This window comes from Daucus carota, chromosome 4, assembly GCF_001625215.2.
Source record: "Daucus carota subsp. sativus chromosome 4, DH1 v3.0, whole genome shotgun sequence".
NCBI classification, from domain to species: domain Eukaryota; kingdom Viridiplantae; phylum Streptophyta; class Magnoliopsida; order Apiales; family Apiaceae; genus Daucus; species Daucus carota.
The window spans coordinates 36316426-36337992 of record NC_030384.2 but is presented as its reverse complement, the minus strand read 5'-3'; the positions used below and the strand labels follow the sequence as shown (position 1 = coordinate 36337992).

At 36.1% G+C, this 21567-nt stretch overlaps 3 protein-coding genes across 6 annotated transcripts; all 3 read right to left on the bottom strand.

Moving 5' to 3' along the window:
• Window positions 1-45: 45 nt before the first annotated feature.
• Window positions 46-2061, bottom strand: LOC108218261 (beta-amyrin 28-monooxygenase-like). Its single transcript, XM_064091434.1, has 3 exons — window positions 954-2061; window positions 659-846; window positions 46-573 (listed from the first exon to the last, which is right to left on the bottom strand). Exons 1-3 carry the CDS (start codon window positions 1918-1920, stop codon window positions 268-270), a joined length of 1461 nt encoding a protein of 486 aa, XP_063947504.1. The 5' UTR covers window positions 1921-2061; the 3' UTR covers window positions 46-267.
• Window positions 2062-2456: 395 nt separating this feature from the next.
• On the bottom strand, window positions 2457-8071 carry LOC108218259 (TORTIFOLIA1-like protein 2). Its single transcript, XM_064091433.1, has 7 exons — window positions 7272-8071; window positions 6673-6867; window positions 6478-6580; window positions 5175-5827; window positions 4024-4683; window positions 3755-3920; window positions 2457-2846 (listed from the first exon to the last, which is right to left on the bottom strand). Exons 1-7 carry the CDS (start codon window positions 7920-7922, stop codon window positions 2833-2835), a joined length of 2442 nt encoding a protein of 813 aa, XP_063947503.1. The 5' UTR covers window positions 7923-8071; the 3' UTR covers window positions 2457-2832.
• A 722-nt stretch (window positions 8072-8793) lies between these two features.
• Window positions 8794-20031, bottom strand: LOC108218260 (cycloartenol Synthase). Of its 4 annotated transcripts, none has more exons than XM_017391162.2 (19): window positions 19869-20031; window positions 19548-19788; window positions 17008-17193; window positions 16799-16888; window positions 16487-16681; window positions 16312-16396; window positions 15740-15906; window positions 14901-15089; window positions 14511-14624; window positions 13808-13930; window positions 13573-13695; window positions 12975-13073; window positions 12469-12525; window positions 11487-11533; window positions 11258-11401; window positions 10925-11102; window positions 9748-9828; window positions 9281-9364; window positions 8794-9173 (listed from the first exon to the last, which is right to left on the bottom strand). In XM_017391162.2, exons 2-19 carry the CDS (start codon window positions 19746-19748, stop codon window positions 9060-9062), a joined length of 2277 nt encoding a protein of 758 aa, XP_017246651.1. In that variant the 5' UTR covers window positions 19749-19788; window positions 19869-20031; the 3' UTR covers window positions 8794-9059. The 4 variants fall into 4 exon arrangements, 3 of the variants coding, with proteins under 3 accessions (XP_017246651.1, XP_017246652.1, XP_017246653.1); XM_017391163.2 differs by having other exon boundaries at window positions 19548-19781; window positions 19869-20013; XM_017391164.2 differs by having other exon boundaries at window positions 19548-19761; window positions 19869-20002.
• Window positions 20032-21567: the final 1536 nt, after the last annotated feature.

The window sequence follows — 21567 nt, the reverse complement described above, 5'->3', positions numbered from 1 at the left end:
TTCAGATTTTCGATCTCTGCAACATGGCTTGAATGTATATATATTAAAATTAAAATCATAAAGGTATATATATTTATAAAATACCTCTGGTGGTGCAAGAGGTTTCCCAGCAATACAATTTTAGAGAGATTAATCCTACAGATGATCCAAAGAAATTAAAAAATTGAAAAAAAGGATCATAACATTTAACACAAATGTGATTAAGAGAAGCAAATGGTAGATCTATACATATCTGAAATCCTAATCAAAGGGATGGAAATCAGAAAATCAGATTCTGTGGTTGTGAGGAAAGAGTCGAACAGGAAGGCCATTTGCTGGGACTGGAAATGGATTTACCACAATTTCTTCGTCAGCAATTAGCTTCTCCCACCGGAATCTCTTCACCAGGTGGTGAATAAACACCAGTATCTCCAGTCTCGCGTACTCTTTCCCCGGACACATTCTAGGCCCTCCTCCGAATGGAACGAATGTGTATGGCGCTGGCCCTCTGCCTTCGAATCTCGATGGATCAAATATCTCAGGCTCTGAGAAGAATTCTGGGTTTTTATGCGTTGAGTGAGCATTCCAGTAAAGCTGCAGTACACCAGAATACTCTTACTACTATCATTGTTAACATTATACGTGTCGTTAATTTAGATTATAACGTTGATAAACGTACCTTCCATCCCTTCGGGATTGAGAAACCATTGAAGGTGAAATCCGTCAAGGCTTGTCTGAAAGTTCCCTGGAGAGGAGGCACCAGTCTGAGGACTTCACACGCGACGCACCAAGAGTACTTCATCTTCTGCACATCATCCCAGTTGAGTAATTCTCCTTGTCCTTTCAGTTCCGCTATCTCCATTTGTTCTGTCAACGTTTAATATTTTCTATTTTATCGGAGAACTCAAGTGATCATATGATTGCAGGACTGAGTAGTTACTAAAAGTAGGTATCTGAAATTATATATGCAGTACCTTGGTAGACTCCGTGATAAACGTGAGGGAGGTCGATGAGATACTTGACAATGAAGGCACAGGCAGAGCTCGCGGTGTCATGACCCCCTACCAGCAACCCTAGTATCTTGTCGGCTATATCCAGCTCATTCATGTATGTTCCATTGTCGTCGGCTGTATTCAACATGTGCCACAATATATCTTCTGAGGCCTTTGTCAGACGGCTGCAGTCAATCTTCCGTTGGTTTATGATCTTGATGAGCTCTTTCCTTAATTGATTTGAAGCCTTTATAGCTCTCCTGAATGGTGTCCCCGGGAGGTCAATAGGGACTGACAGTATTCCTGTTGCAAGGACATCGAAGTGCTTTGCCAATCCAGCCACTTCCCCGGGATCCTCCACGTTGATGAAGATTCGACAAGCTAGCCAGAAGGTGAGTTTTTTGGTGAGGGGGAACACATGGACCGCGTCCTTGTTTTCCCACTCAGAGGCGAAGTGTTTCCCAGTGATGTGATCCATGATCCCAACGTACTGCCTCAATGCCTCCGGCTTCAAGAAGTTTGGTAGCATTTTCCGCATCTTGATGGCTTCTTCATTGGAAGATGTCTGCAACTTGGAAAAGGGGAATATCTTGTCCACAGAAGACGGCCACCAGGCTTGAACCAGCTTGTTCTCGTTAGAAAACAAGAATTTGTTTGAATCAGAGCCGCACATTACCACTGTGGCTTCTCCAAGCAGGTATGTCTTGAAGACAGACGACGAATATTTTGACATCCGACTGAATATGAACTTCTCCGGCTCCCCTTTCCACCCATTCGACAAAAACTCTAGGCTTTCTCCTACGACAGGCCATCCCCATCTCCCGGGAGGAGCGGGTGCTCCCTCTTTTCCGTCAATACTATGCTGTCCTCTGTAGCAGTAGTAGTAGAATAAGAAGAATATGATCAACAGCAAGGAGAAGAAAGAGATGCAGAAAGAGGTGGTCTCCATATATGAAGAGGCCTAAGAAAACAAGGGCTGCGTGAGTATATACCACGCCTAAAACGTTGCTAACAAGCAATTAAGTAATTTCCGTGCCTTCATTGTCTAACGATTAAGTGATTAAGGGAAATAACAAACGCTGTTTGTATGAGTGAGTTTGTTAGGAAGGAGTACAAATAAGGAACAACATGTTTTTGCATCTGAAGAACAAAACCAAGTCATATTGAACAGGGAAATGTACATAACAGAAGACACGCTTAACTATATTTTGGTAGACATCTGAAGACTGTCTTGCTAATTAATCATATAATTAATGAGAAATAAATGATTTCATAACAATCCATCCGTCATTATTTTTAAAAATTGAATTATCTCTGATCATAAATACTGATTAAAATAAATCTCTAATCCTAAAATTACAGTCCAGAGGTTTACCTGTTTTCTCAAAACAAAACAACTGCATACTGCATATACTATAAGAAAAGTTAACAAGGCTGTATAAAACGTTTAGCTATTTAGAGAAAGAGAAAGCAAGCGGAATGCAATGAAGAAAACACGTCAATTTCCCGTTGGTTGCGGAAGGAGCACGTGGAACTAAGAAAATAGCACATCAATGCAGGTACAATACTGTGATAGAAGAAAATACATTGCTGTAGCATAAGGAGTCTAAAAACGATCAGCATTGTCTTAATGTTTCATGGCCAACCCTTCCTTGCCTGGAACTACTTAAAAAGAGTTTCAGTTATGATCATCATACTTAATCTGTAGGCAAGTGCTCAGGTCTGATTTTTGTTGCTTTAATTGGCATTTCATTTCTCAAACAGGGGAAAGGACAGGAACGATCACTCAAAGAAGCTTGTAAGCGGAGCTTGTCATCCTTAACATCATTATATTCAGCATCAAGTTTCTGTAGCACATATCTCAGGAGCATTTTCCTTAAGAGAGAAAGAAAACAATCAGAAGTCATTAATAATGATATTTTAAATTAATAAAATCATTTAAACACATTAAGAATTAAGAATATTTGTAGTTGATACATCAGTTCATGTACATGTACATGTACATGCTTATATCAACTACAAATTTAAACACATTAAGAATTAAGAATATTTGTAGTTCACACTTCACATTTAACATGCTTATAGATACATGGTTCACGTCAATTGTGACAAAGACTACTATTAACTATTGAAGTCATATGGAGATAACGGCTTACCTCAACTTTTTTCTAAAATGTATAAAATTCTAACACATTACAGCGGGCTTGTTAAGTTTGTATCACTGGGACAAGTGACCAGGTCTTGAGTTAAAACTTAAAACAAACTCAGGTTTATGTTTAACTCTTAGTACACAGGTTTTGCAGAAATTGCCTTTCAACATAAATGTACATGTACTAGAGATGGCAATCGGGTCGGTCGAAACGGGTTTAGTAAAAACGGGTTTTCGGGTCGGGTTCGGAACGGTATGCCATAAACCCAAACCCGACCCAAAAATAGTTTGGGTTTAAAAATCAACCCCAAACCCGAAATATTCGGGTTCGGTAAAACCCGATCGGGTCGGTACGGATCGGTCATCCATCGGTTCGGTATAAATTGCCATCCCTAACATGTACGGGGTTTGCCTTCCTAGCTGTAATCCAAAGTTCCTATTTAACTACTACCCCCCTTTCTGCTAATTAATTATTGTTTTCCCTGGTTTGCTTTGTAGATACTGCACAATAACACTAGAAAAGATATCACTCTAGACATCAAGTTCACACTTCATTCTCATAGACACATAATGCACGAGAGACTTGACAGATAAACATTAGCAAATATTGTAATCATGGAAATAATGGGTTTACCCCAAATTTGGTGCAGATTCATCACTAGCTGTGTGACAGATCTTCTCTCTGCAGAACTGGAGAAATCTATATTCACTGCTTCTTGAATTGCAAATAGAAATTCTCTCCTTGCTTTTGCCGAGAGAGCAAGGTAATTTGGTCCATGAAGAGTACTCAAGTCCACAACCTGAAGCATAAGCATTTATTTAAACTAAATATAATGAGTTGGAAAAGAACAAGAACTATGGCCTGTTTAGCTGCTTAACAATAAATAAAATCATTTTAATAACCTGTTGCAACCAAGGTATCATTGAATTAATAAATCTTTGTTCCAAGAAGTATGTTGCTAAAGTTCTGAGTACGTCATTTGCCGTCTTCTGTGATAAATCTTCTAGTACAGGACCAGTTTTCTCAAGAAGTTCAATCAGAACAAGATCATCACCAGATCGCACAGCTTCTGTATATGCAGCATCAAGGTCACCTTTCGAAAGATGGCCTATTACAAGTGTCCATGGACTATCTTTAGGTTCTGATGAATAGTGTCTAGCATTTGCGGCAGAACCAAGATTTTTTGTTTGATTGCCACCAACTCCTTGCCTAGAGCTTTTATGTGTGCCTTCTGCAGCAGAATTTCTACTTTCTGTCCACATGGAAACTCCTTGTTCAGTAGAACTTCTTAATTTGCTTCTGCCAGATGTTTTCTCCTCACAAAACTCATTACCCCTTTTAGGCAATGGGGGCTGTTTATTACAAATTTCAACAGACGGCCTAGGAGTGCATACAGAGAGTCTAGGAGAAACAAGAGTGGTGCTTCTCTTTGAAAGTTTGGAAGCAGATAGATCGTAGCATCTCCCACCATTTAGTTGTGACATTTTACCAACTACATCTTCCAGACCTGATACTTTCAACTGTATCATGGACAAAGTTTCTGCTGTGTTGGTGGTAAACACCTGAAAAATCAATGTACTGAATTGCTATGAGAAAGGAACTAACTTTGTAATTATGGTGAAATAAGAGGTAGTTTTACATTTTGTGCAATACCTATTTTAATAATATAATACAATGGTTTATGTCTAGGCAAATATCTCAAAAAAATGAGGGTAAAACCATGCAGATCTGGCCATCTGGGCTAGTTTATCTTGAGAATAAGTGAAGCACCGATGGAAAGGCATGAACCAAGTGCAGTTTAATTATTTAGGAAACCAACTGAGAGCATGTATGAATCAATGAATCTATCTCATAAATTAGTATACGAACAAGGTGAAAATGTTCAGACACCGGTCAAGATGTTTAAATTTATGAGCATATATACAACTCTAACATAGAGACCTTATAGATGATCTTAACATGAAGTATGTGTTTACTACCAAAGGTCGGGCAAACATTTGTATGGGTACATCTATTTTGATGACAAGAAAATATCAAGGGAGTGGAAATTTACCTTTAACATATCTAACAGTTCTGATTGTTTGTTTTCGATCTCCAAAAGATGCTTTCGCACCATTATCATATCATTTGCTGTTTGTAAGCAACAGGTGCTGATGGTTTGAGAGCTTGACATGGTTACTACTGAGTCAAGACTTCCCCGAATTTCTTTACGATTTTGTTGATCTGCACTGACTTCTCCATTTAAGAACTGCTTACCTATTCCTGTTTCGGTTACCACTGGATCCCTCAAACGACTATTATGGAAAGTTGGCACCAGCTTAGTTTCAAACTTGTCATTTGTCACATTAGACACTGATGAAGATTCTTGTTTGTCATCCACCGGCACATACTCAAACCCAATATATTGAGTACTAGAAATATCATTGCTAGTCGATTCAAATGTCTTAGTAACAGAACTGCCTTCAGATTCTTCATTGTGAGTATCTGATAGATAAGAATTATGATTTTTAGGAACTGCAATTTCTACTTGCCAATCATTTTCCTTGTAACTGTGAGAAAATTCTTTGGTCTTTTGCCCAACTTTTTGTAAAGAGAGGGGACTCCTTTTCTTAACAGAATCACAACCACCTTTTGTAAATGTAACAGCTTTGGTTGTAGATTCACTGGTACTACTAATATCTCCATAGCCACCTCCAGAAAAAGTTTCTGCGAGTACAGTTCCCCATATAATGACAGAGTTAGCAACAATGTGTAAATAAAGGTATTGAGAACATAAATGTATGATTTTCATAATGGGAGTACCCTTTATTCTAGGTAACCCGGTAATATGGCCAACTATATATCATAGTTGTTCGCTCTAGTTACAAGTAATCTCCCACTAGAGATACTGATATATGCAAATCAAAAAGAACATGCAGTATATGTAAGTATGACTTTGTAACCGGCCATTACAGTTAATGCTGGAAGTTGAAGAATGAAACATGACTGGAAAAGCTCATCAGAGTCGTGACTTAGAACCGCTTTAATAGCAACATTTTTCTTAAGTTTTGCAACCGTTCAATTATCCAGCGTGATATGTGATGAGATCTTGCTTATACTTCTAAGACTTATATATTGCCTGACAGAAGTTTCTTAATATTTGATTAACTAATGCATAAATAAATAAATATGATAGGCAAATACATCATAATTTAAGAAGTGATGTGACTACAGATGAAAGCAATCTTTAAACAAAATGTAGGAAAAATGACAAGTACTGATGAATTATCTCATGTAGGTGGTAGGGCAAATTCAAAGCCCTAAATTCAACATATAAGGCTACTTTTCATGAATTTACAGAGTATTAGTCTCCGCACCTTTTAAAGAGGATCCTGTATCTGAACATGCAGGTGTATCCGAACCTATTAAACTTCTCCAGAGATGCAAGGCATGCAGCACCGTATCCCTAACTGGCTTGACCTGCACAAGGTAAAAAATAGAGCCTAATAGGTCCAAATTGGCATGTACAGCACATTATATATCTACATGTATATATGGTAGCAGAAACTGACCTTGTCAAAGCGACATGATTCAAGAGCACATATACAGGATGACTTTAGAGAACTATAATTAGCTCCACCACTTGAAGCTATTTCTCCTAATGCTGCAGAAGCAGCTTTACGTGTGACCCAATCACTGCTCTTGAGAGCTTCTTGAATGCTAGTCATTGCAGCACTTAAGGAGTTTGGTGTTGATGCACCACCTGCCTGAAATAATAATAGGAAACTCTAGGCTTACATGTTGCATCAAGCATCGTACATATTTTGAGGAGTGCTTCATTCTAATTTTATTGTTGTCATGTAATTGTTCCATTGTAACTTGGAAGTTATAATTTCAAACGTAATAGTAATATCACGTAAATGCTATTTTCGAAAAAGAAACATGATATATGTGGAATTAAGATGAATTTCCAAAAAAAGCATGAGTTTGAACTAAATAATTTCTATCTTGCTACTACTTTTATATATTTTTCCTATTTTATACATTAAAATGATGATAGAGGAAGAATTAGCATATTAGCACGGGTGAACTTACTATAATAACTAAATGAGGGTAAAATTAGAAAGTGCAAATCGAGAGCATTGCGCGTGCATATATAAAACAAACTAACCTGAATAATACTTCTATTCAACTCAATGACCGCTGGTTTGGCCAAAAAGTGTGGATTCTTAAGAAACTTAACAGTTCTAATCAACATTCGATGCAAAATCGTAGTCGGAGGATAAGCAGTATTATCAATAACCCGAGCCAAACACAACGCCGAACCAGACTGCACCTGCTTATTCTGTTCCCCTAAAATTTCAAAAAGAGGCTTCACTAGCGCAACAAACACTCCATCACCTTCACCACTCTCAATTCCCCCCAATTTAACCGCTAAAACTCCCATAGTCTCCACACACGCCTCTCTCACAACCGAATCAGGATCCTTAAGCCGCTTCACAACGCCAACTACAATTTTGCCTAGATGTGAACTAATCTGATCCTCATGAAACGAAGCTAAAACGCCTATAAGTCTAATACATTCCCTACGAACAGCGCTCTTCTGCGCGGAATCAACGTCGAGAATGCAGTACAAGAAAGGAGGAACCTCATCAGGCGTGAGACGCTGGATAGTCTTCTCGAGCTCGTCGATTCCAATTTGGAAAGTATCGCGATCTGCAAGCTTGTTTAAAGCGATAACTACGCGATGCTTAAGCTCGAAAATCATCTGTTGTGGATTGTTACTAACCCTAGAAGTTCCTCTGGTTTTTGCCTTCATCATATTCAAGTAAAACTGTTGTTTTTTACTAGTAGTAATTGATCAAAGCCTCCATTAACACAAACACAACCTGCATTTCAAATTATAAAGAAAAAATTAAAACTGTTGACATATTTGTGTGTGTGTGTGAGGAGCTTTGTTGTGTTGAAAATAGCAGTGATAAAATGGGAACGAATCTCGTAACTGCTAAAAAGGAAAAGATAGGGCGCTGATCAATGAGATCGTAACCGTTGAATTGTTTTCTCGGTATTTGGATTTATTTATTTTGGTAGTACTATTATAGGACCAGTACAAATTTATTCAAATTCAAGGCTCTTTCGGGTTTCGCGCTTACAACTTTGAATTCGAGTGGGCCCTACCCGTTTCAGCATTTGAGTTCAAGTGGACCCCCACTTAGTTCAAATGGATCACGAGATTGGACTGACAGAGGTTGGCAACTTTTATATTCTTCTTTTGCGGTTCTGTTTTTAATAAACAGTTTGTCTAGTGTGGTATGGACACATGCTAAGAGAGGAGCCAATCAAAATATCTAAACACAAAATTTTTCGCGCTTAGCATGATGAGCACATCATAGAAAAACTGTTGAATAAAAGCATTTATTTACTACGTGTATTGAGAAAAAGAATAACTCAACCATAGCAGTACTAGTGAGTTAATGTGCAATGGTCAAAAAAAATAAATGACTTGGATAAAGAATCTGAGGAATACAAATCACAGGGTTAGTGTACAAACAAATAGGCCGTGTTTGTATAAACTTCTTAACTTGCAACAAAACGACTAAAAACTGATCATTTTTCATTATTTTTATAAAATTGTAGTAAGATAATTTGCAGTAATGCTCGTATTAGGCAAATTAATTCACAAGGACAAACCATTCAGTTTAACAGAACCCACTATATAAAAGTCCGCATCATAAAATCACTAGCTAGATTAGCTCCATAGAAGAATTACCGACACTTACTACATTAGCTCCAGAAAATCACTCACTACATTAGTTCCACTAGGTGATCCACTTTTCCTAGGTTGCTCAATTGCCTCTCAGTGAATACACCAACTACATGGAGCTTGAGTAAAGAGCTTAACCATTGTACATACTACATAGAAAAACAAACATATTACAGGAGGAATAAACAGAAGACATCAACGACCCCGAAGAACTCGACATCTGTATTCTCCTAGAGCCCAAATAGGAAAAATGAGTCTGTATGCAGCATAAGTGATCATGCAGTTCCTATTGAAGACCCCCATGATTTCCTGAATCATTTAACAGAAAAAGTTTAATAAAAATTAATTAGACTGTAAGTTAAGGAAAATGTGTTAATCATCCCGAGATAAAATAGAGACAGAGAGAGGAAACAGACCTGTTGTGGAAAATCTCCATTGTCCATCTGAGAACTAATCAATAGTTTTGCTGCACGGTGCAATGGTGTAGCATCTCTCTCGGCCTGTAAAAACGTAAACATTTTAGTAGTGTAAAACAGAAAAACATTTTAAATCTTATGCACAACATACAGTAATAAAGCAAGCAAAAAAGAGGCTCTCAATTCAACCCTTTTGAAAGAATATATAGACGAATATCAATATGTAAATGCAAATGTGTAGAAGGTCAAAAACACTTCAAACAAATGGAATCTTTTTTTTTTTTTTAAGTAAGAAATTGTTTCAGCAGAGATATGACCACTGACCCCCCGTAATCACATAAGCAACAAAAAATACATTGTACATAAAAGTTAGGTCCCTGTCCTCTTTAGAATATGAAACTCAATTACTTTGTTGCACAAATTTGGAAATATTGACAGTATAGGCATATAGCCAGCCAAGTATATACCTGTCCAGCATCGATGAGAGCCAGCATAGCCCATCCAGTATTCACAACATGAGACCGATCGCCCTCAAGATTTGTATAAACCTGCAAGAACAACATCATTGATATTATGCACTTTCACCTATTTCATTCTTCTCTCCCATACACCGCCTATGATTTCATCCTCATTTTTCATTACATTCCAGCCACTTAAAAGCAGTATCTGAGTTGGATGGAAATATATTGCAATTTGCATTCTTTTCTATATGTGCCTGATATGTACAAATTATGCAAACTCATTCTTGCCACCAATACAAGTTCTACTTTATTATGTGCATATCATTAAATCAAGCAAAATAAACTAATAAGCATTTAAAGTTACTAAATTAAGTAACAAAATCACAATATGTTGATATTCATATGAATACACATAGCATCAGGTATGCTCATCAGTAGATTAAGTAGTTCTATTGCTTAGAAGAAAATGTAATTAGGATGTTGACGGATATCTTCCCTATGCATATACACCTGTGCCCTCACAAAAAAGTAACAAAGCTTTTAGAAACATAACACCAACTCTTCTTTTACTTTTACCAAATATACATAAACATTAGTTTACAAACTAGAAATACTTTATAATATTCTTAAACAATTTATCTTTCAAATTTGTGTAGTATTCTATTTAGGAAAATGGTAGAGCACCCAAATTCATTCTCAAAATGAATCTCAAATGCCATGTGTCATGATTTAATTGGCTATAACTCTATTAAATATAATGGACACCCTGCATATACAATAATTTCACCAATTAAAACATCCAAACTGACATATCATCAACACCACGTCATTCGGTAAAAAAATTTGGGTACCCAATTTATTAATATCATTATAATGGGGTAACTAACCTTTACATGCCAAGTATTAAATTAAATAAACTTATGTTACTCGGACTCGGCTAGAAGTGTCCGACCTGGATACGTGTCCATGTTTCGGACTCGGTAATATTTTGAAAAATGTACATGTTTTTGGCCTAAAATAAGTGTCCGAGTCCAAGTGTCCATGTCCGAGTGTCAAGCGTCCGACAAGGGTACTACGAGGCAACATGAAGAGTCTGAGTAACATGGAAATAAACAAATAACAACTTTTCCCAGCTTGGCAATTGTTTAGATATAAAATAAATGTGAAACTTAATATACTTCACCTTGTTTTGACAAGAAAGATAACTTTCACCCCAACCACCTGAAGGAACTTGCTTGGATAACAGGAAAGCACAAGCCTTGCGAATACTAGAGCAAGTCTCAAAGCTCCTTCCTGCTGCTACTAAACCTTTTACACCAAACCATGTTCCATAGGTGAAGCAAACTGCCCAAGAACCATACCTAGTAATGACATTGAGGAAATTAGAGCTAGGTCTACTAGTGAGACTAAACAGGAGAATTAGACCAAGCATATTATACATTCTACAGTAAGGCCCGCTTTTAGGCATTGTCGCCTGCAAAGGAACATAAATTATAAAAAAAAAGTGGGGAAAAACCATGAGCCATCTGATGCTTGTATTTTTTCAATGAACGAAGCAGCTTTTTCAATAGAAAGATTTATTTCTTCACGACGATGCCCAGGATATAATTTCTTGAAAGTTGACAAAGCTTGAATTGCTGCTGAGGTACATTCAACGTAACTGCATAGTCATTGCAGCTTGCATTTAGGAACAAGATTCTATCAAACAGGTAATCCACAAACTTGTTAAGTTGCTGATATCTTACGGGTAGTCAATAACAATGTCACCGAATGTTTCAGCAGGGTTAATCAACTGACAAGTGACAAATACAACCATGTAAGCCAATGAAAACGATACATCACAATTAGTTAGTAGAAGAATTACAAATGTGAAAAACCACTTTTTATCATATAGTACGTGTAATTGTGTAGACTGTACTTCGGTGTGTTTATGTGGGTATGCGTCTCATACAACATATTCATGATATATCAAATTCATTATTATAGAGTATAACAATTGATATATAAACATTAAACAATTCAGATACATGAAGTGCACTGTAGAATTGTGCTGTTTGTTTCTTATGCTTGGGACAACACACGAGAAGGTATATTAAAGATGAAGAAGCTGCAATCAACATTTTACATTAAGAGCTCGAGAGAGATCCTCCTGCTGGTGAAGGGGCATAGAAATCTCATAACATATATCTTTTGACACTGGACACATACCTTTAGACCCATTATATGTTTTTCTCAAAGTGTATTTTTATTTTTGATATATGAATAAAACTTCTGGTCCCAAGTCTATTCATTTATCGAGGTCTAACTGTATATACCAAGTCTGTCGTGCATAATTCCCGAACCTCCAAAAGAAACGTGTTCTTTTAAATGATCAAATTTACATCGATAAATTGACTATTCTTTAAACATAAGACTATGCTAGTGGCAATATATTATACTCTTGCATATAAGATGATTTTACAATGACGCCTCTGAATTCTACATGACTTCAAAATGAAAATTGTGCATACACTGATGCTATACTGCACAGAATCTATTTAACATCCAACATTTATGTGTCCAAGTTTTCAACATTAATGTGTCAAAGTCTCGGGACATGTAACATTTTATCAGTCTTGAATGCTTTTAGCCCAAAAAAAATTGTCTGAGTGTCCATTTCACAAGGGTAATCAAGGTAAGATAAAGAGTCATGGTAAAATAGACACCAGCCAAATATTTATATAATACCTCTAGCCATCCATAGGATCTCGTGAGCTCATAAGTTGCATAGCCACCATCGCTGTTCTGCATATATGCCAAATAATTAACTTCTAAGAAAGCTTATTAAAATAATGGTAAAAACAAAGATAGATGAAATATAAATTACAAGACAAGCAGCTACTCTCCTGTAGTGCAAGAAAATATTTGCAGTCAAATATTCAAGTAGTACATTGTAAACATAGCCTGGCCAAAACCAATACAATAATTATCTGAATCTGTTTTGTTTTATCTTAACTTGGCTAATTTTGTATTATAAGAAAAACTGACCACATTTTCTTAGATTAGTTTCAATGTAAGCATGTTATAATATGTGCACTTAACAGATTTATCAAGTGCCTTTTAGTGATTGTGGATCAATAAAGAGAAGGCTATACTTCTTTATCATGTGATTCCTGTGTACAAAACAGAGCCTTCATGCAGCCTTTATTGTGTCAATAAATAATATAATTTTAATCAGATGGAACTCTGTTCACCTGTAGAGAAAGTAACACATTGACAGCATCGTACAGCCTATTGGCATCTAGAGGTTCACCAACAAGCTCTGGTGACAATTTTGACAGTAGAAGAGCAGCCTGTGGAGAAACAGATGTTTATTACAATGCACATACAAAATTTATATGAGAACCGAACTTATTAAGAGCATTTGCAATAATATACTTTGAGAAGTAGCACATTGTTAATATAGATCGGCTGATAACCAATTTATTGATTATCTGAGTATGTTTTAGTTTTTCCGCGACATTTGTATTTATAGAATGGCAACTAAAATTTGGTTTCTTTTCTATCAATAACTAATCTAAAATGGTTTTTCCTTTCAAATTAAGCCAATGATATAACTAGGGTTCTTATTTTCTTGTGTAAATTAGGTTCTCCACAGAACTCTACTTAACAAACACAAAGAAATTCGGAGAGAGTAGAAATCAAGCAAGGACTGTTAATAAACCTAAGAATTTTATTTTCTATTTGTTTCTATATTACTATCCTTAAAAAATAACTTTGAGACTTTTTTCTCATAGATATATTGTTTTATACTTTTGCTAAAATATTTTATTTGAATAAAATGGTGACTACCTTGAGCCCTTCAGCGGTGCAATCTGAAATTGGCCATCCATGATCTGCAGTGGAGAAAGGCCAAGCACCTTTAGAAATATGGCGATACCAGTAGTCAAGGTCACCAGGGCAGTCATTTACCACCTTTAAGACAACAATAGACAGATAAAAGGTCTTTACATGTTGATAATTTCTTGAACCAAACCAGTAATAATTGTTTCAGATTAAAATTGTAGCACATGAAGACTAACTTCACCTGTGAATTCTTTATGAACATATGTGCTTTTCTGAGAGTTGAATTATATTCTTCAGTGAGTTCTGTTGATAAAAATGCCTGAACAGCAAAAGCAGCATCCCACAATTGACTTCCATTATAACCCTGCAAGAGGTGCACATGCCTAATTATAAGTTTCTCCATAAATGTATAAATTTTCAAACATGGTTAGCTACATGCACTTTGGAACTTGCAGAACGAGCACCTTTCAGAAGAACTCAACAAATCCACATATATTTTCACTCGAGCTCAAATTAGGGAATAACATAAGACCTCATATTGTCCAGTTTGCTATTTTATACTCCTAGTCCCTTGAGTAGACTTCCGTTAATAAATGTCGTACATTTACATTATTCAAGAAATGAAAGATAGACTCATGTGTTCGTAAATATTAAGTTGAACATAAAATTCAAGCATTTGGTAAATGAAGAATTGGATTACATTGAGTATATTTACATCAAAAAACTGTATAATATTGGTGGATTACAGAAAGCACCATGTATATAGGTGTACTTCTCACTTTCGCTTGCTTTAATTTCCTTGAGCTTACATTTGACAAAACCTTTAATCTTTCACGGTCTTTGTCAAATAAAAGTATAAAATTTCAGCTTGTCACTCTTATGATTGAATTCAGTATAGTCAGCCTTATGAGCCTAAAACAGAAAAGTAAAAGCTTAGCTTTAACCTGCATTTTCATGCCATCCTCAGCAACCCATAAAAAATCATTTAGTCGTGGGAGATGTAGCTTAAAAGCCTCAGAATTTGGATCTTCCACCCAACAGCACAGCATATTTAATACCTGGAAAATTAAAAATAAATAAATAAAGGAAATCAAGAGACAAGGTACCATGAAGCACCAAAAGCGCATTTTATTGTAAAATTGTGAAAATGTAATGCTACTAAAATTTTAGGATTTGGTCAGAGAGTACAAAGATTAATATTGCAAACTATCATATATAAGATTACACAATGACACACAATTATAGCGAGCAAGCGCAACTGAAGTCTCAGATTTGCCCTGCATAGAGAGAAATATCTCATGGAAGAACAGCACCATCAAGAATTGTTAACTGACCTTGTTCACGGGCCCTATACATATATACCGAGTATTTTCATCCTCATAATGAATGTGTTCCATAACAGTGCGAAGAGATTTCTCTCTTAACTTCTTTCCAGGCCAATTCATTAAGACAGGCTCCACAACCTTGTGTAGAGTTCCCCAAAGTATATCCTGTATCAGAGGGTGTGGATAGTACAGATCTTCCTGCAGAAAATATTACAGATAACATTATCGACAACACAAGTCTGCTGGTGTATTAATAAGCTCAAACCTTGCAGAAAACAAGTGTGAGCACTTGGAACACCAGGGACATACAATACAGAAAACTAGCAAAGCTGAGATGCATTTAGGAACTGATTTTTTTTTTTTCTATAAGCAAACTTCTAAAAAGGAATGTCGCTATGTCAGTAGACTTGCATTGTAACAATGATTCTATAATTGCTCATTGTAGCTCGCCATAGCCTTTTGAGTTTATACCCTCGGGGTAGTTCTTTCTCACAGACCCTTTGATTTCCAAGACAAATTAAATTTATTACACTGAGACTACCTTTCATATCCTGTTTATTCTGCTCATCCTCACTTCTCTCACTTACATAATTCTGTTCCTAGTTCTTCACTACTGTTCTTTGACAAAGACTATCGTAATAAGGCTGCAGCCACTTGATGAGTTCAAACTTCATTCACTGTGATGGAAATATGCTGCTTGTTTGTTTGATATTTACTCGTGATACGGAATGTAGCAACCTCACTGACCAACCAAACAGTAATTTAAAACTAATGCATGGTTCTAAGTAACGTAAAACCGCCACACCGATGAAAGCCCCTATTTACTGAGTTCGGCAATATTGACCGACCTTTGCACATAAGTTGCGTGCTTGATTCCAATCAATCTCATGATAAGGCACATTAAAAATCTCTTTTCTCAAAGAGAGAACAGTCGGTGTAATTGGACCAACAAACCTCTTCCCATATAAGTACGACATGGGCAGATAAACCATCCGACAGTGACACCACATTCTTCCTACACAAGGAAGCAAAAGTAATTTTCTTTAACTGTGGCATTTTATGATAAACTTTACACACAAAAAATTACCAAGTTATAATAGAATTAGATCAACACATTCTTGATATAATTTAGCATGCTAGAAACCACGAAAAGAAACAAGCCAGCGTGCAGAAGAAATATGTAACGTAGTCATCCCAAATATTTTAATTTCAGAAAACCATAGCTCTAGGTTTAGATGACTATTTGATTTCAGAAAAATCTGAAATTTGCCAAAAAAACATGGCATTATTTTCACAACGGATTCTACGTTGTAGCAATATTCAGTTAGTCCTGCTCTTTCTAGTCAAAACTGAAACACTAGGTTCATTTGCTAAAGATAAAATCAAAGATCTAGGGAAGAAGCAAAAAATAGCAAGTTACCCGGGTGAACTGGAAGAATATAAGGTAACAGCCAGATCTCTGGTGGCAAAGGATTGTTTCCAGACCATTCAAAGACACCAAGAACCTGTCACCATAACGCATGATATAAACAAAAAAGAAGGATCGATAGAAATACTAGACAAATGAACAAGCAAGTTATAGGGGTGTTCTGAACTGAAAGCCACATTTTCCCCCATGATGTTATTGAAGTGGCACCACCGTGATCCAAAATCCATTGACGCCCTTTTTCCATTGCTCCTTGTCCATCATTAGCTCCTTCCCCAAGCAGCCTTAAAGTGACATAGGTCAAAGCAGTACCAAACATTGTACTTGCACCCTCAATGTGTAAACCCCACCCACCATCAATGTTCTGAAATTACAGTGATTATTTATTTTGGCGAACCGTCTCCAATTAGAAACTGGAAAACAAAAACATGATTTTGAGCAACTAGCACTACCAAAATTTCTATCATCTAAGTGTACTTGCCTGATGATTGTAAAGATACCGACACATCTCCTGTTTATGTTCTTTTGATAGGATTGCATTCAGTGCCCCGGTTATTGATAGAGTTATAACCTGGTGATTTAGTAATGACTACATATAAAAAAAAATGCAACAGAACATCTCCATTTTGTTTATCTGGTATAGAAGGCAGTAGACTAACAATAACAAGTGGCAGTAAAGCTTGAACTTACAAGACCAGGTAACAGAAACATAGGACCGCCATAATCTCCTGGCCAGTGTCCATCTGAGGCCTGGATGGTTGAATGAAACCTCAAAGCTCTTTTTAATGTCACTGTCACATCATCCTCTGATATATCTTCTGTATCTTTTACACTGACCCGTGGCAAGACGATACTATCTTGATTCTCCTTTGCTAACTATGGGTTTAAAGCCAAAATGGGTCATAATCAGGATACAATAGCTACATCAAGATCTACAAACATGAATTTGACAATATTGTAATTTATATGTACATCTGTATATGAGTGTCATCTTATCTTCTGTGTACAATCAATAAACTAAAAGTCTAATTCACTACTCAGACCATAGTTGTGAACAGAGCACTTTTAGAGAAAGAGTTAACGGGATCTGATTAATATCTGAGGCATGGCTTACTTCTATAAGGAGCTGATGAGATATGGCTTGATTTATAAAGAGGGACTTACTTATAAAGGATTTGGCCAAATATGACATACTACCTTTACTTGTTTATTTTCTTCTAAATTGTGTTGATCTAAATTATCTAGTGATCTAGTTACTGCAGAGATATTTCCTTAACTATTTCATTTAGAGCATGGTTTGCATTGCACTTAAGCTCTAGGGAGTCTTGTGCAGGTTGTTGCACTTTCGCTTTTGGCAATTACAAATCAATTGCACCAACGGACCCTGGTCACAGCAAATCCGAGTGTATGTGAGAGCGAAAATTTATTATATTTTTGTACTTGATCTACCAAAATAACTAGAAGTTTGTCCTATTTTACCCATAGTGCATTCATTTAGGTCGTCATATATATGTAATCCGGACACTCTTCTATAGTTTTACATATTATACATGAGTTCACATGAAAATTTTATGTCTCTTGTTTTACTGTATTCCAATTCCAATAAGACCCTAACAGGTTAGGATGTAGAGCAAGGAACAATTGCTAGTTGATATAAACTTAGTCACAGGGTTGAAAGTTGTAACTATAATCCAGGTGGCTGCGAGGTATAATCCACGTGTCTTGTATCCAAGCCAAGTATAATGACTCATCTCCACTAGAAAGAGAAAATCTCCCACCCTAATGTTAGGTCAGGATGCAGATTATGGGAGTTATCTAAACTAAGTCATACTAAAGTATACGAGAAATATATACGCCCAATAAACAAAAGAAAATGGTAGAGCAGTATGCATTCACAAAAGACAACTAGTCGGCTCGAAGTTACTCAGGCACCAAGCAGGCACACGCACCAAAGCCCTTAAGGCTCGACTTGGTGCCGTGCGTGGCTCCAATAAATGATGATATTTAAGAAGAAAATGGAGATGAACATGACTTATGAAGGATGAATTTGCTTGATTATGTTTTTATTTTCTTTGACATGCTTGATATTTGGATGTTCTAATGTAGTAACTATACTTCATTGAGCTTACTATCCTCCAACTTGATTTAAATTATGAAATTTGCGTGTGTGGTTAAATTGTATGCTAAATATAGTATATATCTATGAACAATTTGTCGAATAGTATTCCAGAAGATGTCGAGGCTCGACTTGGCGCCGTGATAACTATGGCAGTATGATTGCAGACTCCATAAGCCTTGAACCACACCTTAACATTTGAACTAACAACACTAGCTAACCGCAAAAAGCTTGAACAACGGTATTCCTAATCATGCAAATAGATATAAATTCTCTGAACAGTATACTGGATACAACGAAAGGAAGAGGGTCAAAGCAGACCAAAGGACACACAAAAGGTTTGCTAAAAGCTAATATTGTAGACAGCAAGGCTGAGGCAAGAACAATGGTCTACTCTTTAAAAGATTTTAAGATGTATAGTACTTTCATTTCATGTAGCATTCAATCTATTACCTGGTTCTGAAACGCAGATAGAAAGAGCTTCCATGTTCAAAGCAAGACATCACACTTATCCCACATAAAGCATAGCTTCTATGTAAATTTATAAACAAGAAATGTGAATCATATTTTATCATATCCAATCTATTGCTTGTTTACTAATAAACAAGCAACGTGAAACGTATTGTCTCTGGCAAGTTTCCTTTTCAAGTCCTCAGCAATCAAAAGGTGATTGAACAAAACAGATCAGTTTAAGCAACTCGTAGAATCAGCTTGCCTCAATTAAGTCAACATCACTTAATCAGACTACACGTGTGTGCGTGTATTAAAACAAATTTTCAATGTCCATATAAATAAGATGTATTAACAACAGGTTGTGCTTAAGTTAAATATAATTATGGTTAAAATTCCGTAGCAAATCAAATTTCATATTCATTTACAAGAAAGTTCCCACGCCTAAATCACAAATACAACAAACACACACACGGATAAATGTAACAATAATGTACATGACAAACAGAGGCAACATACATAATCCTAATAACAAACTCTTCGAAACAATCAGAACCTATAATAGGACTGTTCCGCAAAACATGACTAAACGATCCTACAGTTTATTTTAGTGTTGATAACTGAAATGTATTTATATATAAATGTGTGAGTTAAGTGAATGGACCTGAATGCGCATAAGAAGATCGGAGCTGTGTTTTTGAGTGAAGCGATTTTGTCGAAAATGTTCTCGAACCTTCTCGATCTCCGCAAGCTCTTCCGGAGATCCAAGTTTAGGATCGAACTCCCAAATTTGACGGCCTGCGTGATTGTTTGTGGTGCGAAGCCACGGATTGCCTGCTCCGTCTGCGATTTTAAGCTTCCACATCTTCACTCTGCCACTGAATTCAACTAGTAATCACTGAACACTACATGAATTAGTACATAAATAGATTAGATATACAGGAGAGTGATTGAGTGAATCTAGGTTAAAAAATAAATTACAAACCTGATGGACTGCTTTGCTGATTTTGTGAGCGGAGAGGAATGGGATGAGAGTGGGAGGAAGATCAGTGTTTGTGCATGTGAAGAGAGAGAGAGAGAGAGAGAGAGAGAGAGAGAGAGAGAGAGTGAGTACTTACTTTTTTCCAGAAATGGGTAGAGAGAGAGACCTGCAGTTTTGTAACGCTTTTCCTGATTTTTCTTACTGTTTTTACCAAGCGGTCAAAAGATGAGTCCAATAGTTACAGCTCGAGGCGGAGGCCCGATTTTAGAATCTTTTTATTTTTATTTTTTTTAAAAAAAGGAGATAATTCAATAAATAATAGTCATACGGCATCTACAAAAATGATCGAGCGATGTTGAAATTGATGATGGTATATGTATAGATTCTTGCTCTGTATTCACCATCTTTTTCAAAAATTCCGTTTGAGCTATCAACCACAAATGTAATACCCGAAAAGTTTTTATTGATGAATCCAAACCACCTCTCACAAAAGGAGAGAAAAATCGCACACTCTCGCTGGGGAGAGAAATCAAACTATAATCAAAACAAACTAAAACAATTAGATCTGCACCACGACGCGTAGGAGACAATCGATCCACTCACAAATCCAAAAAGCTTTTGAAAGCAATTAAGAAAGAAAATCGAAAATTTCGGTGATATATATCTAAGAAAACTTTCCCCGAAGAGGGAGATTTATTAAAAAAAAATAAATGAAAAGCAAGAACTAGCAATCGATCCACTCACAAATCCAAAAAAGCCTCTAGAAGCAAATAAGAAAGAAAATCGAAAATTTCGGTGATATATATCTAAGAAAACTTTCCCCGAGGAGGGAGATTTATTAAAAAATTCAATGAAAAGCAAGAACAATCAAAGAACTAGCAATCAAACGGAAAAATTTAGGGCTTTCCACTGAAAAACCGATGGAAGCCCCGTCGGGGATGAAAAGAGGGAGGCGGCTAGAGAGCATAGAAAAAAAGAAAAATTGGGTTTTTGTTAAAATCTTTTTATTTTAGTACTTGATTTTTAACATTACATTATAGTCGTTTAAAAAAAACATTACATTATAGTGAGAATATTGAGATAGGCATAAATAAATAATATGGCCGTTAAACTATCACTGTATTTCCTTTTATTTGATTCAAAGATAATAATTGTTCAACACGTCTTAGAGAAGTGCACAATTATGTTGAATTTTTTTTAATTTATTGAAAAAATTTTAATTTATGAATTATTCCGTAACAAAATAATAATATTCTCAATTCTCACATGCTAAAAACTGTTCTTTGTTCGCGAGATGATAATTTTTCACTCTGTTCTTTTTAAAGAGATTAAGATTTTAGTGTAACAAAATAATTATACAAGTGATTGGACCTATAATCTCATCCACTTGCTCACATACCTGGGTGGTAGAGTTGGAAAAAAAACACATTCACATATAATTTTTTGGGAAGTAAAATAAGGTATTCACATGCTTTTGCTAAAATAATTAAATCTATTTTAATCAACTTAATATTTCCACCAAAATGACTTGTAAGTTCTCATTTTGATATATGTATATTATTCACGAAAGGAGACAGCCTCATGAATACAAGGGGCCAAGTCGTTTATCATAAACAACAGATACAGTATATGGAGCACCGCTCCAGCAAAATAAATACATCTGTATTCAGCAAGAGCCCATATAGGAAAAATGTTTCTGTAT